The sequence below is a fragment of the Mesoplodon densirostris genome, chromosome 9 (assembly GCF_025265405.1).
Source record: "Mesoplodon densirostris isolate mMesDen1 chromosome 9, mMesDen1 primary haplotype, whole genome shotgun sequence".
Lineage (NCBI taxonomy): Eukaryota > Metazoa > Chordata > Mammalia > Artiodactyla > Ziphiidae > Mesoplodon > Mesoplodon densirostris.
This window is the reverse complement of record NC_082669.1, coordinates 71,398,246-71,415,471: the sequence shown is the minus strand read 5'-3', so window position 1 is coordinate 71,415,471 and position 17,226 is coordinate 71,398,246. Positions and strand designations below refer to the sequence as shown.

The following is a 17,226-nucleotide window of genomic DNA, read 5'->3' as shown; positions in this document are numbered from 1 at the left end:
CTGTAGTTTGTGGCACGAGGGCTCTCTAGTTGAGATGCATGAGTGAGCTCAGTTGTTGTGGCATGTGGGCTTAGTTGCCCTGCAGAATGTGGGATCTTAGTTCCCCGACCAGGGATAGAAACTGTGTCCCATGCGTTGGAAGGCGGATTCTTGACTGAAGTGGTGGTCTTTTGGCTGAGAAAATGGTTTTACTGACTGGTAAATCATCTTTAAGACTCCTCTCCTTCTCTGAGTACTTAACTTTTTAGTTTACTCAGGATGTGTCACTCTCTAATCTAGGGAAAGTGTGGAGAGCCTGATTCAAAAGCATTCCTATGCCCGCTCACCCATCCGTACCTATGGAGGAGAAGAGGATGTGCTGGGGGATGAGGTTCAGACAACACAAAATCGAGGTAAGACTACTTCTGGGCTATGCAACTGCTGGGCAGGGAGGTGATGAGACTTCTAGCCCTCAGGGAAGAGACTGCCCCAGAGTATTTCAGAAGCCTCTTCAGGAAGGGACAGCCTGAGGCTGATCATCATTTTCTTTGCATCTTAAGTGATTATGCTGCCTAAAGCCTTCCTGTAGTTTGTTTTCCAGTAAAAGGACATTGAGCCTCTGAGTCAGGGCCCAGGAGTTATTTGTCTGTGATCTACTACCAAAGAGCTATTGGACTTTGGGGGTGGCCCCTTAGTCTTTCTCAACCTCAGTTTTACAATCTGAAAATCAGGGAATATATCTGTTTTACTTATATCAGGAATATCTTATTAGGATCAATGACTAGAATGGAAAACATTTTTAAAAAGAAGATTCTCCTAATGAACACATTGCGTAGAGGCAGTGGCCCGGGTCGTGAGAATAGGGGAGTACTAAAAAGTTCCTCTGCTGCAGATGTTCAAAGAGGAGCCCTCTGCATCTGGGAGGCCAGAGAAAAGAAACCAGAGGGGGCTGCCCAGGCACAGGGATGTTCACATGGGGAGAGTCCTCTGTCATATTTTTATGTCCATGATATGGAATAGCATAAACAGTCAGAACATATGATATCTCTTATAGCTAAATCCAGATGAGCTACTGGTAATTATACAACTGGAAAATTCAGTGTCAAATTTTGTTTAAACTTCTGGATACTGTGATATAAGAAAAACTTACTCTTGCAACTTGTCAAATATCTAATAAAAAATTATGGACACTAAGCTGTCATTCCTGATAGTTTGTAATGATGTGTATTACCATTATTACTTAGTATATTATTATATACCAAATATATGATAAATACAGTATACATATATATTTTATTTTGTACTGTGACAATTTGTTCTTTTCTATTGATGTGGCTTCTCATCTTGCTCAGTACTATGCTATTTTCATAAATGCATTATTTTGTTTTTATAACATGATAACATTTTTATATCTGGTAGGGAAAATCTATCCTTGTTATAATTTTTAAAAATTTAAAATTCTGTCATTATTTGTCCTGATAATTTAGAGAATCGAGTTGAAGAGGGAAAAAACATTGGCATTTCATTGGCTTTACACTCAACCAATAAATTAATTTGGGAATAAATGACTTTTAAAAATTTTTTATTTTTCATCCAAGAATATGGCACGTGTCTCCAATTATTAAAATCTTTCCTTACATCTCTATTTCAATAGAGTCGTGTGAAAAACTTCAAATAAGTATCATGCATTTCTTTTTAGAGTAATTTCTAAGTATTTATGCTTTATTTTTGACAGTGCTTATTGTTTCCACATAACTCAGCTATGCTGAGTAGAGCTGGTATATTAAAATGTTTGGATTTTGTGTATCTGTCTTAAATGTAATCAACATAGTAAATGTTCTCATTATTTCCAAAAGAAAAGAGTTACAGAAGCTAAAGAAAAAAAAAGAAAAACAGTCTTGTGGGTTTTCATAGTGGCTCTGGAAACCAGGTAGCTTTGTTGAGGCTTGTCTGTCCAGCCTTACTTATAGGGATGCTACAGAGGTTAGGACGGATATCAGCTATTTGGAAGTCCTTTAAAGGGAATCAGGTCATTACCTTCAGGCAGGGTGCTAGTGTTTTGGCCACTCTCAGGGAGTATGCAGGCCATCTATTGAGTTAAGTCAGTAAATTATCTTTTCCATATATGGTTAAATGATATATTCTTGTGTGGAAAGCTAGATATGCCTCATGATTGACCTGTCTCTCTTTTAAATTATAGATCTATTACATAATTTTAAAAATAAAATTGACCCTTACAGATAATGTAATTCTTTATTTTTTTTAACATCTTTATTGGAGTATAATTGCTTTACAATGTTGTGTTAGTTTCTGCTGTATAACAAAGTGAATCAGCTTTATATATACATATATCCCCCATATCTCCTCCCTCTTGCATCTCCCTCCCACCCTCCCTATCCCACCTCTCTAGGTGGTCACAAAGCACTGAGCTGATCTCCCTGTGCTATGTGGCTGCTTCCCACTAGCTGTCTGTTTTACATTTGGTAGTGTATATATGTCCATGCCACTCTCTCACTTCGTCCCAGCTTACCCTTCCCCCTCTCCGTGTCCTCAAGTCCATTCTCTATGTCTACGTCTTTATTCCTGTCCTGCCCCTAGGTTCTTCAGAACCTTTTTTTTTTTAAGATTACATATATACGTGTTAGCATACGGTATTTGTTCAGATAATGTAATTCTTGATTTGCACACTGAAGTAGAGTTTCCAGTCTAATGAGATTTTTTTTTTCCTTTCAGGATCAGCCTTTACAACATCTGATAATTTGTCTCTCAGTTCCTGGGTATCATCTTCATCCAGTTTTCCTGGATTTCAGCACCCACAGTCCCTGACTGCTCTTGGCACCAGCACAGCATCCATAGCGACACCCATTCCTCACCCTATACAGGGCTCTCTGCCACCATATAGCCGACTTGGGATGCCTCTAACCCCATCGGCCATTGCCAGCTCCATGCAAGGGAGTGGCCCGACATTCCCCTCATTCCACATGCCCCGGTATCATCACTACTTTCAGCAGGGGCCCTATGCTGCTATCCAAGGACTGCGCCATTCCTCTGCTGTGATGACGCCATTTGTATGACTCTTCTAAAAATAGGAGAATCCAGATCCAGAATGTGCAAATGGGTATGGAAATATAAGACAGGGTTGGGTGGGTGGGATGTGGGGTGTTGGAGCCGGGGCTCTCCAGGAGACATGGGACATATTAAAGAGGAGAGCTGGACTCACAGTAAAACCTACCACTGAGGGAAAGCACCACGGACCAGGATTCATCTGTAGCGGGGTACAGCTTTTGGCTTTGAGAGAGAATCAGTGTAAAGTTCTTAGCCAGCCTAAGTCCCACAACTATTGGATATCAGTGTACCAAGAAAGTTTAATAATACAAGGCAGATGAATCTTAAGATGCATTATTCCTAGTGGTTAAAAATGCTGTGTCAATGCAGTAATGTATAAAGTCAACATGTATAGGTTTTCTTTCTACTTTCCACAGGTTAAAAGAATCTTCAAAGAGGCAATACTATATAACATACCATAATGCATAATGACTAACTGAAGTCCATTTCTCCCTATAGAAATGAGAGCCAATAGAGAAGTATTTGTAGTGCTGTAGCTTAAGCATGTTTAGTTTTCCTTTGTGTTAGTTTGCTGGGGAAGGAGCTGAGATAATGCTAATGCATCCTAATTGGTGGATGAATAGGTGGTAAGACTTCACAAAGTTCTGTTAATATTGAAGGGCCAGTACCTGACAAGTTCTTTTTCACAGTCTTTTCTTTCTTTCTAATTCTCTTTCTTGCAATTATTTGCCATTTATGTAGGAAAAATCTTCCATATACGAATAAAACTGAGGTTTTATTTTTCTGGGCTGCATTCTAAATACACTGCTGATTTATTCACTGAGGGACACTTTAAAGTCTTTACACCTTGACGCATGAGACTTTCTTTCACTACAATAAAAAGATGGTTGCCCTATTCTAAAAGGAATTTTTTCTGCAGTGGGTACCAGAGCTCCCTTCATTTTTACTTCAGCTTTGGGAGACCTTATGGATGTTAAAATGCACCAGGCCAAATTCTCATTTTCAGTAAATCTGCTTCATTGTTTGATTAGTTGCTGCCACTGATTGACAAGGATTTATGAATGACCATTCTAAATGCCCATATAGCCACCACTTAACCTTTGGTCATGAATAGGTATGTGTCCATCTATCTGATTGGCCCTTTTTTCTCACTGTATTACATTCAGTAATTCTACCATTTTTCTAGGTCCATAATATGAAATCGCATGTTAACTCAATGACACCCTGACTGAAACATTGGAAGTGCTTATAAGTAAATCTAAAGGATTTATCCACTTTATTTTCAACTCTTGCTATCTTCTTAAGCCTTCTTTTAATATTTATAATAGTAATTAACTATATTGTAGTTATATATAATTTCTGTATTATTTTTGAGCCATATATATCTAAGCATTTACAATCAGGATAGTACATTTGGCATTTTGCAACATTTCATTTCCCTAATAACAGAGGTTTAATGAAATTCGTAGTCCTTCAATTTTAGATATAATGCATTCTAGCTATAGAATTTAACCTGTCTTCTACACAAAGCTCCCCAATATTCTTAATTTTTAATGTAATATTCATTCTACTTCATTCTGACTACAAAAGTATTGAATCTGTTCAAAGAGATGGGAAATCTTGCTGCTGAGGGTAGAGGTGTATTTGGAAGTCAAATGTAATATACTTATCACATCAAACTCAAGTGGGATTTTATTTGGTTGTTTTAATGTTAGGCTTTTCCATATCAAATGACTTTATTGGGCATTTCCAGTCTATGAAACAAGGTATAATTGGCACAGCCTGTCTAAGTGATGCTATTGTTGGACCTTGCAATTGACTTTCTCCACTATATTCCAAGGTTTGGTTATGGAGAAGCACCAGCTGCGTTAACCAAACATCTCAAAGTCCTATGGCAGACACAGTAGGCTTACTTCTAACTTCTTGCATGTTATGCTATAGTATCCACAGGTAGTTTGTTTTCAAACACAGCACAGATGTATTTCTTTAAAAAAGTAGTTATGGGCTTCCCTGGTGGCGCAGTGGTTGAGAGTCCGCCTGCCGATGCAGGGGACATGGGTTCGTGTCCGGGTCCGGGAAGATCCCACATGCCACGGAGCGGCTGGACCCGTGAGCCATGGCCGCTGAGCCTGCGCGTCCGGAGCCTGTGCTCCGCAACGGGAGAGGCCACAACAGTGAGAGACCCGCATACCACAAAAAAAAAAAAAAAAAAAAAGTAGTTATGCATAATGTTTAAAGTACATATCCACAGAGCTTAGGATAGGGATTTAATGTTTAATAGTTGCCCTGTTGTCAGTGCTTTTAATACAGAGTACTGCTACTTAAAGCAGGAATAACAAAAGTAAATACTATTTTACATGATACTACTTAATACCCTAATAAATGACTGGTCTACTAAAGCAAATCCATATCTGAATTTTCTTTTCAACGAGCATGAAAGGATCATTTTAATACTATTTTGACATTTTTCCCAATTGGTGTGTCTCAAAAGTAGGTTTATATATTTTTGTTAAATATGGTTTTATGCTAGTATGTCCTGAATTCATAACTTTATTTTGTAATTAAATCAATATAAGACTAAAAATAAATAGCATGCTTAGAGAAGAACAAAGACTAAGACACCAAAGCATGCTCTTGGAAAATCACACCTGAAATTCTTGGATACACTTTTTAAGTATCTGGTATTATTTGAACAAGAAAGAAGAAGCACAGGTGAAATGGAGCTTAACCTGGTCAGTCACTCTAGTCATGGAAACCAGGGGCAGATATATGACCCCACCAGGGTTCTGAGCTCTTCTGCTTGTTGATTATTACTTAACCCCTTGGGTATTTAACATTTAAAATTCTAAAGTCTATTTTACCAAAAACAATTGCAAGAACTAGATAATTAGGGACAAAGCCAACTGAATAATAAAGAGCATGAGTTATGGTATATTTGGAATAAATTCAGGGTCCCCCCCAGGTATATTACAGTATTAAAAAGCCTGGCTAACGTATAATGCTGCTAAAAAGCAGCCCTGCCAGAATGGCTTTATCTAACCCAAAAGAATTAATTCATAACTTAGTAAATTCTACATATGTGATATGTTTTTTAAATGTTTATCAATAATTCTGAGTAAGCTCATTTATTTCTTTTACTTAGTAAATCTTCCCCCCTCCTCTGTCCACCCTTGGCAGTATAAAGATAAACATATCCAGTTTGTGTCCAACATATCACAAATTATTAGGTAACAAGGTCTACATTAATGAATTTATATTACATTGCTGGTCCTTTTGAGTTCATAACAATGGTATGTTGTCTTAAAGGTTTACCACCATTTCTAGTAGGTGGGCACAGAGTAGGAGATATTAAGACACTTCCTGATTATGATGCATCATCTAGTAAACACCCTGTGTAAGAGTCACATTGACTTTGTGGGATATTCCAAAACCTCCTTTCTCCACCCTTATCCACATCTCTGTAATTGCACTTCTCCGGCCACAATGCCCCACCCTGGGGGATAAAAAGGAAACCCTCTAAAAGTCCAAGAATAAGTATTCTTAGAAGCAAAGCATCTTCATCCCATACTGCCTATGAATTTTTCATAGAGATATTAGGATATTTATCCCAATTCTGAATTTCACATTAGCTTTTCAGGCTGTCCTGCTTATATTTAAGCTGAATTATACTAAGAAAACTGAACTTCAAATAAGGTAAATGGAGAGACTTTACCACCTCATTAAAAACACAGTCAAACTCAAGCCATGACTCAGTAACTAAAGTTCAAAAAGTCAGTTATGTAATGTGCAGGATCAAATGTGGCAAGAAAAACAATATTTTTACTCAATCTTCCATTGACCAAGTAAGGAAAACTGTTTTCATTATTAAATGTGTATGGAATTGATAATTACTACAAACAAAACAATATTATACTATAAATTTAGACTGGACAGAAATGAGGCACTGAACAGAAAAAATTTTCAGCTGGCTCCTTTAGAGAGCTAGGCTTGGGTGGAGGATGGATTTTATAAATTTTTATATTATTTCAGAATGTAAGGATTTTATGTAAACAAGCAAAGGGAAGGTTAAAAACTCTTAAAATTTTAGGAAATCATAACATTCTTTCTTCACTACTATTCCATGCCAGTTATAAAATATTTCAATACTTAGCTTTCTTCAGCATGCTTAAATATGCAAAGGTTCATTTATAAATATTTGATAGACAAATAATCCAGAAGTGTTCTCTGGCCCTTATTTCTCTGTCTCTCCCTTAGATAATTCCAACCTCCTCCCCTGATAATAAGAAAATAAAAACATTTTGGTGAAATAGTACATCTGGACAAAAAATACAGCTTGTTGTATTTCACTTCTGGTACATTAAAATACTATATTTAGTTGTTGTTTTTCTTAGTTTCAGAAACCTAAAAGAAGGTCTTCTATTTCCTAAAGGATAAAATTGGATCTAGCCTCTTTAGTAGACTCTATCACAGTTCTATTGTTTGCTGTGTTCATTTGCTTAACGAATTGCGTGAGAACAGTCACTGTAATGAAGTGTGTGTGCTGGGGGTGGTGGGAAGGGCATGGGAAATGTTTTATGAAAAAAGAAGTTATAAGCCTAATACTATAAAGTAACATCTAATGAAGTTCTTTTTAAGTGCAATATATTTATTTCTGCTAGAAATGTATTATCAACATTATGTAATATTTGAAGCATTACATGTTATTTGTAAACAGCTTAAAATTATATATTACCCAAAATTGTACAAAAGTACAAATGTGTGGATGTTAATTTCTTTCATTAAATATGATGTGTTTCGATATACGTGCACACATTTACACCTTTCATTATCTCACACACTTTGTGACTTTTGGTACCCATTTCCTCACCCGAAAAAAAAAAAAAGAGGAGGATTAGGTAAGGTCAGGGGATCATAACTGGCCACTCCCAGGCCAGACACAACGCACAGCAGTTGTGGTTTTGTCGCAGGGTTGTGGTTTTGTCTTTAGTCGCACTTGAAAGTCTTTAGAGAGGACATTGCTCTCGAGTTGCCACCAGTTCCCATATTCCTACACCCAGTCCCTTTCACTCATTCACTCTACCTGATGAACCTTTAGAAGCGCCAGTCTTCGCACTTTTCTGTTCTGAATGATACCAAAGACTCCATAAAGCTTAAAGAACTCCTACCTCTCATTCCAGTCATGACCTCTTGGATGTGCTGTAATATTACACAAAGCAGACTGACACAAAATAAGATTAGCCAAATTCAAAGTCTTAATCCTTCTTCCATGTAACAGTCCTTCAAAATGCTTGACGTTATCAAACCTTCTGCTTTCAGAAGTCTGCTCTATTACCCTTAATATTTTGTTCATGCCAAACCCCAACCTTTAAAAATCTTCTATTTGTTATAATTCCAAGCTTATAGAAAAGTTGCAAGAACTATACAAAGAAACTGTATATTCTCTACCTAGATTCACCAATTGTTAACTTTTTACCCCATTTATCATTTGCATTCATACTGAGTAGTCAACGCATACACACACACACACACACACTTTTTCTGAACATTTGATAGTAAGCTCCACACATCATGCCCTATCATCCCTATAGTAAGCTTCACATATCGTGCCGCATTATCCCTAAGTAATTCAAAGTCTATTTCCTAAAATCAAGAAGATTCCAGTAAATATCTACAGTAGAATTAGCAAGTTCAGGAAATTTAACAATGGTATAATACTGTGATCTACCATCTGTACTCCAATTTTGTGAAATGACGCCAATGATGTCCTTTGTAGCATATATTTTCCTTCAGTAAGAAGTATCAGATCCAGTTCAGAATCACTTATTGCATTTAGCTGTCCAGTTTCTTTAGTCTCCTTTAATCTGGTACTTATCATTCCTCAGCCTTTGTCTTTCATGGCAAAAGAATTCCTATTTTTCAATGGCTTATAATTTATTACTACCCTTAGTTATCTTGATGCTCAAATCATCCCAGATTTGGTCACTGGGAGCCCCTTAAGTTGGCTCCTGTGTCCTCTTGACATGCCCTAATTTACTTTTTTTTTTTAAGTTCTTCTTCAATTTCTGGCATAACACACTGTTCCAGGCTCATCTTGTACCTTTCCTGCCTTAGCCCTGTAATCAACAGTTTCTACCAGGAGCCCAGATTCCTTTTAGTTGGGAAACTGTATTAGTAACCAATATCTGGGTGCCAGATGTGCTCATTGTCATATGTTTCTAGGCCTTTTCAGCTAACAGTGTTAGGAATATTTATATATATATGTATGTAAGCACACATGTTCAAATATACGTATGTGTGTGTATAAATTGTATTAGAAATCATGAGTTTATGCTGGTATCTCCAATTCCAATGTACGCCCATAGGATCGTTTTTTCCATGCTTTGCCCCATTCCGTATCTGTATTTGCCTTCTTCCGCAATGAGAACCCTGGCTCCCAAAATCAACATATTTATTTACTCAATTCTACTATACACCCCAAATAATTTCATACTGCTTCTTTCATACAACTACAATAAACCTTCTAAAAAGAGTTCAGGATTTGTTTGCAGCTGTTTACCCTGCTACTCAACTAAGTGTATATAGTCAAATGACATGTTTAGCAGTTACTTGGTTTTTTTCTCCTATATGGTTATGTTATTCACTAGCAATACAACTGGGTTCATTTGTTCAGTTTGCTTATAGTTTTAAGGATTTTTCCTCTCCTTCTTACTGATTTTTAAAAAATATATATATATATAATATTAACATACTTCCAACAACAAAAAAACTCATAAAATTAATAAGCAATTATAACAAGGTCATAGGATACAAGGTTAATAAAAATAAGTCAAATGCTTTCTAATATATCAGCAATGAACAACTGGAATTTGAAATTAAAAATACAACACCATTTATATCAGCACCAAAAAAAAAAAAGAAGAAATACTTAGGTATCAATAAAATATGTACAAGATCTATATGAAGAACACTACAAAACTCTGATGAAAGAAGTCAAAGATGTAAATAAATGGAGAGATATTCCATATTTGCAGATAGGTAGACTCAATAGTGACAACCAATTTGATTTATAGATTCACCACAATCCCAAACAAAATCCCACCAAGTTTTGTGGCTATCAACAAACTGATCCCAAAGTTTACATGCAAAAGACCCAGAATAGCCAACAAAATATTGAAGAAGAACAAAGTTGGAGGACTGACAGTACTTGACTTCAAAACTTACTATAAAACTACATTAATAAAGACAGTATGGTATTGGTGCAAGAACAGACAAGTAGATCCACAAAACACAACAGAGAGCCCAGATAATAAACCCATATGAATACAGTCGACTGATCTCTGACAAAGGAGCAAAGGCAATTCAGTGGTGAAACTATAACCTTTTTTAAAAAAATTATGCCGGAACAACTGAATATCCACATGTAAAATACTGGATCTAGATACAGACCTTGCACCTTTCACAAAAATTAACCCCATATGGATCGTAGGCCTAAATGTAAAATGCAAAACTATAAAACTTCTAGAAGATAACAGGAGAAAATCTAGAAAATCTAGATAACGTTGGCTTTTTAGATACAACGTCAAAAGCAGATCTATTAAAGAGAAAGTTAATATGATGGACTACATTAAGATTTTTAAAAGTCTGTTCTATGAAAGACACTATTAGGAGAATGAAAGGATTGGCTACAACTGGGAGAGTATATTTGCAAAACACATATCTGTTAATGGGTTTGTATTCAAATATACAAAGACCTGTTAAAACTTATCAGTCAGAAAACAATCTAAGTTTTTAATAGGCAAAAGATCTAGACGACATACCAAAAAATATGTAAAGGTGGCAAATAAACATGAAAAGATGCTCAACATCACATGTCATTTGGGAAATGCAAATTAAAACAACAATGAGATACCATTACACACCTGTTAGAATGGCTAAAATCCAAAACATGGATAATGCCAAATGCTGACAAAGACAAAGAGCAATAGAAATTCTCATTTATTGCTGGTGAGAATGCAAAATGGTATAGCCACTCTGTGTGACAATCTGGAAAAGGCAAAACTATGGAGATAGTAAAAAGATCAGTGGTTTCCAGGGGTTTGGGAAGAGGGAGGGAGGGATGAATAGGTGAAACACATAGGCTTTTTAGGGCGATGAAACAATTCTGTATATTATAATGGTGAATACATGACATGATGCATTTGTCAAAGCCCAAAGAACTGTACAGCTCAAAGAGTGGACCATAATGCAAAGTATAGTTACATTAGTTAATAATAATGTATCATTATTAGTTCATCAATTGTAACAAATGTACCACACTAATAAAAAGTATTAATAACAGGAGAAACTGTGTGCAGCAGTGGAGGGGAAGGGATATATGGGAATTCTGTACTTTCTGCTCAGTTTTTCTGTAATCCTAAAACTATTCTAAGAAATAAAGTCAATTAATTTTAAAAAGCCAATGAGATACCACTTCACACCCACTATAATGGCTATAATCAAAATGATAGACAATAAGTGTTGGCAAGGATGTGAAGAAATTGGACCCCTTGTACATTGGTGGTGAGAATATAAAATAATGTGGCTGCGGGCCTCCCTGGTGGCGCAGTGGTTGAGAGTCCGCCTGCCGATGCAGGGGATACGGGTTCGTGCCCCGGTCTGGGAGGATCCCATATGCCGCGGAGCGGCTGGGCCCGTGAGCCATGGCCGCTGAGCCTGCACGTCCGGAGCCTGTGCTCCGCAATGGGAGGGGCTACAACAGTGAGAGGCCCGCGTACTGCAAAAAAAAAAAAAAATTATGTGGCTGCTTCGTAAAACAGTCTGGCCGTTTATAAAATTGTTAAACATAAAGTTACCATATGACCCAGGAATTCCACTCCTAGGTATACACCTAGGAGAAATGAAAACATATGTCCACGTAAAAACTTGTACATGAATATTCATAGCAGCATTATTCATAATGGCCATAAAAATGGAAACAACCCAAATGTCCAGCAACTGGTAAACAGATAAAATTTGGTATATCTATACCATTAAATATTATTTAGCTATAAAAAGAACTGAAGTACTGATAAGTGCTACAACATGGATGAGCCTTCAAAACACTATGCTAAGTGAATGAAGCCAGACACAAAGACCACATGTTGTATGATTCCATTTATACGAAATGTCCAACAGAGGCATATTCAGAGAGACAGAAAGCAGATTGCTAGGGGCTGGAAGGAAGGAGGAATGGGAATGACTGCTAATGAGTATGGGGTTTCTTTTTGGGGTAGTGAAAATGTGGACTTAGATAGTGGTGATAGTTCCACAACATTGTGAATATACTAAAGTCACTGAATCCTACACTTTAAAAGAACATATTTTATGGTACGTGAATCATATCTCACTAAAGCTGTTACTTTAAAACATAGAAAAAGCTATCCAGAAAATATTTTATTTCCATTTTATAGGGCCCAACTTGTCAACTTTGAGGACTTCCAGGGGAGTTAAATCTTGTGTACTTGTGAGTTAAAAGTGAGCAGTCTAGAATCTTCTGCCTGCCTCAAAATTCTTTTTTATCTGTGAAAAGAAGATAATACTGCCTATTAGATAGCATTGTATGGTTTTAGGCTCTCAATTTAAATTGGCTTATTTTTAGCTCCGTTTTTTTTCCCCCCCTAGGAGGAATTGTAGCTGGTTCTTTGGACTCCCTGAAAAGAAAAAGGTGATATAAATAATTCCTTCTCCATCTTGAGCCTTGCTATGATAATAATTGCTACCTTTTGTAAAACATTTACTACATATCTATGTACTTTATATACATTATCTTACTTAATCTTTGCAACAACTCTATGAGGTAGGAGCTATTATTATTCCCATTTGAGGTATGAGAAAATTGAGGTTTAGAGAAATGAAATGCTCAGAGATCTACAGTAAGTGAGATAGCCAGGATTCAAATCCTGTCTGTACTCATAACTAAGACATTGTGCTAACCCCTATAACAAAAATTTCTAGATTTTAAGAAAAAAAATTTAAGGTCTACATTGCCTTTACGGAATCCAGGTACGCAACCTTAAATAAGAAACATAAAAGCAAAACTCAACAATTTTTCTCCTCAAGAATTTTACATTGTCACTGGTGTGTCTCAAGAAGAGTTTCAGATTGTAGCAAAAACAAGAAGGAAATTTTAAACTTCCACATTTACCTTTTAAGGATGGGTCAATATTTATGTGAAAGCAGGACTCTGCGGCCCAAAGCAAGAGCCTGGTGGTCTTCATATAAACACTTATTACTTATTTAGGGACATTTCCCCTTCCCTTTATACTCCAGTTGCCATTTTGGCTCCTAAAGGACAGACATAATTAGAGAATAGGAACAATGAAGCCCACTGTACTTAAGAGAATGGAAAGCAAGTGGAATCAGGGAGGAACCAGAACAGAGATCAGGAATCAGGTGGAGGCCGGGTTGGGGCTGCCTGAATAGGCAGAGAGAGATAGGCTTAATTCATCTGAGTTGGCAGTGAGAGGTGCAGCAACTAAGGACAGGATGGGGGATAAATTGTGGGGTAGATTGCAGAGAGTAAGACCATAAAGGTGGAATCAGAACACACAGCTGGAGACAGATGAGGAGAGAAGAGAAGCACTGTTAAGAAGGGAGTTTGGTACAGGGCACTGATGACTCAATAGGTATATTTTTCCAGCTACCTAAACATATGTTCAAATACTAACTAGAATCAAATAAGTTTAAAAGACTTTAATAAGGCCATGTAGTCCAAAGTCTTTATTTCATAGTTGAAGAAATCAGAGCTAGAGAAGTAAACTGCACAAAACATATTGGCTCATACCCTACTGTGATATTTCTTGACCACTATGTCACGATCAAAGTTAAATATTAAGTCAATCTAAAATATTATGTGATATAAAACATAGCACACAGGTGCCTTATGTTTCATTTCTGTTTTTGCTATATTTTGTATTTAACCTGCCCTTACATATACTACAGTTCATTCTTTAATATAGTCTACGACTTTTGCTTATTTATACTGAATGTAGTAATTCTTGTATTAGTTACTTTGGTGGTAAATTTTTAAAAATCTCAGTATGTTGGAGTTTGTTCATGGAACTATCACCACTGGGTTCATGGAAAAATTGACTTTTGGGGTCTGGTATAAATATTCATGTATGTGCTTGTGTATATATTGGTTAAGTCATTTAAAAATGATTACTGAGTACCCTTCTGCTCAAATCAGTGTGCATATCTTATGCAATTAGGCAGTCTCTCCATGTGGGAGGGGAAGGAATTCTCCCAATTAATTAATGGATTACCTTCCTTCCTCTGAATGACACATGCCTATATAAGGCTGTTCAAGGTCAAGGGGATCTCATTTCATCTGATACACATCTGGGGAACTAAACAGTATGGGTGGCTGAGAGAGCTAGAGTTTTAAAAGGAGAATAGGACCCTCATGGACACAGAAAGTAGACTAGAACTCCTAGAAATTCCAACTTATTACAGATACCTTTTCTCCCATGGATGAAAAGGCAGTTTTATGCAAACTGTCATATACAGATGCATTTACATTTACACTGTATGCTTCACTGCAACTCGGTGACTTTCCATTTTCTTCTATGAAAAAGCACCTGCATCCAACTAGAATTTAAACAGGCTGTATAAAGTAATTCAATAGCAGCAAATGCACTATTTAAAAAAAATGAATCAATCTGAGATATGTAATGGTTTTAGACTGAAGCAGCTGTTTTATAAAATATACATATGCAATGACATTTCTTTTAGTGGAAGCAACTTGCTGAAGAAGAATTTGAAAGAATCTTTTAACATATAAAACAGACCAATTAGAAAATAAATAGCCACCCAGAAGCCTATATCTATGGTTATTCTATTTTTGAGACAAGAATAGAGGTACATGAATAAACAGAAATTTTTTCATCTTTGTGAATTTATAGGAATTCTTGCAAAAGTATTAAAAAATGAATCCCATTCAGTTCATCTTTTTAAAACTTCTTAATTGAAATGAATAAAATTACTAAATCAAAATGCTCAGAAAAAATCTTGGATATGTGGTTCACTTATAGTTAGCATAATCATGAGATTCTAAGAATTTTGCTACCATTTTGGGGACTAACTGATGATGACAGACTAGACATAAACACTTTGATGCCAATTCCAACTCTTTGTACCATAAAAGAGAAAAAAAGTACTTTAATGTATAAGAAACTGTGAAACAGCACAAATAAAACACCATCTTGTATGCAGATTATCTGTTAAAGTGAAATTAGTACTTTAAATTATCAACTTACAAGTGGAAAATTTAACATTTTCAAAATGATATTCACTGTATTACCTCTATCTTTCCTGATTCATATAACCAAGCTAGTTATAGATGTAACTCAGCTATCCACTTATATTTATGTCTATGTATTTGCACAAAGTTAAAACACTTAAATTTGGTTAAAAACTTTCTGAATCAATGAAAGCAAAGTCATTATTATTTGGAAAACCAACCATTGACCATAATGAATATCTTAATTATTTTGATACGTGAAATATGCAATGTATTTATTTTTATGCTGGATTATATTTGGAATTTCCCTACACTTCATATTTAGTTAACTGATATATTACAAGAACAGTAATATTTTTCTTTTTAAAAATGAACTTAAAAACTTCCGTAAATTTTTAAAATTCTGATTTATAAGTCGTTATTGCCATCTGCTGGTTATACAGTTTCATTGTATTTTGGGGTAAAAATTAGCAATTGTTTTACTAAAAGAGAAAACAGAGACAAGTTTTAGAAATAGATGACTGGGAAATCTCTATGTAAGAGAAACAATTAACTAAATCACAAGGTATCTTCATCTCAAAGAGGAAAAAATAATTCGAGAATACATTGCATTATATCAAATTATAATGCACTATTTCAATTGTCAGTTCACCATAGAATAAGTATCAGGCATACTGATTTAAGTCACTGTCATTAATAAGCATAAAGCTAAAATATGACTTAAATAACTGTTCAAAATAACTAGCTCAAAATAAGTGAACACTGTTAGAGAAGTTATAAAAGATGAAAACTTGTCAGACTCTATTCAAGCGAATAAAACTGAGCGCCATGTTTTCCCTCACATACACAATCTATCCCTCTCCTTACTGAGAGAATGCAAAATTATTTAGGCAACTTGTCTCTCAGTTTTCTGAGTTAACTAATGAAACTTCAACTCGTATTACTGTTTAATAATAGAACTAACATATAACTTAATGACAAAAATCCAGGTGAGCAAAACATTAATTGGAAATAATACTCATCAGTATACTCTGAATATGGTCACTCTAGAGCAAGATATAGTAATTATTTTATTTTATTTTATTTTTTGGCCATGCTGTGTGGCCTGTGGGAGCTTAGTTCCCCCACCAGGGATTGAACCTGCGCCCCCTGCAGTGGGAGCGCAGATTCTAAACCACTGGACTGCCAGGGAAGTCCCCAAGATATAGTAATAATTTTCAAATTAAGCATATACTCTTTTAGATGCTTTACTATGTTTTAGGTACTTCAGCATTTTTCAGATCGGGACATAAATTAGAGCAGTTAAGTTACTGGCTAAAGGTAATCTTGGTAATCTTGCATATATGAGTCCTCTATGTAAAAGATTTAGAATGGAGCATGGAACACAGTTAATTCTATGTGTTTACTATATATCTGAATCATATATATCCTGCTTATTTTACCTTTAACACTATATCATGAGTATTTTCCTATGTTGTTAAATATTCATTCAAAACGACTTTAGTCAATTTAGTAATGCTTCACTGTTATCAGTGTTCTGTAATTCATTGTTTGACATGGAGGTTACTTCTAATTTTCAATTATATAAATAATAGTACAATGAACATTATTATAAAAATTATTTTTTAAATGCCAAACATGACCAGATTTGTACTTTCAAGGGCTAGACCAACAGAAAGAATAGGCTTTATTCTGTTAGGACATGGAGTGATACAAAAGACAACTGGAAACTCCAAGAAACAAACAAATTCACAAAAGGGAAACATAATAGGCAAAATAGATTGAAAAGAAGGAGACCAAAATCAGAAAGTTCAATTCAAAGTTTTACAAGAAAATGTCACTAAAAATGACATCTGGCCAACATTCCAGTAGCAGCCATTCCTTACTTCCCACAAAAATAC

At 35.7% G+C, this 17,226-nt stretch overlaps 1 protein-coding gene across 1 annotated transcript in view; it reads left to right on the top strand.

The window, feature by feature from the left end:
- Nucleotides 1–7,713, top strand: part of TBX20 (T-box transcription factor 20) — a 58,197-nt gene extending 50,484 nt beyond the window's left edge. The window contains exons 7-8 of the mRNA XM_060108388.1: nucleotides 280–392; nucleotides 2,713–7,713. Of these exons, the coding sequence (XP_059964371.1) occupies nucleotides 280–392; nucleotides 2,713–3,053 (454 nt within the window). The 3' untranslated portion in view covers nucleotides 3,054–7,713. The remainder of the gene's footprint in view (nucleotides 1–279; nucleotides 393–2,712) is intronic.
- The last annotated feature ends 9,513 nt before the right edge of the window (nucleotides 7,714–17,226 follow it).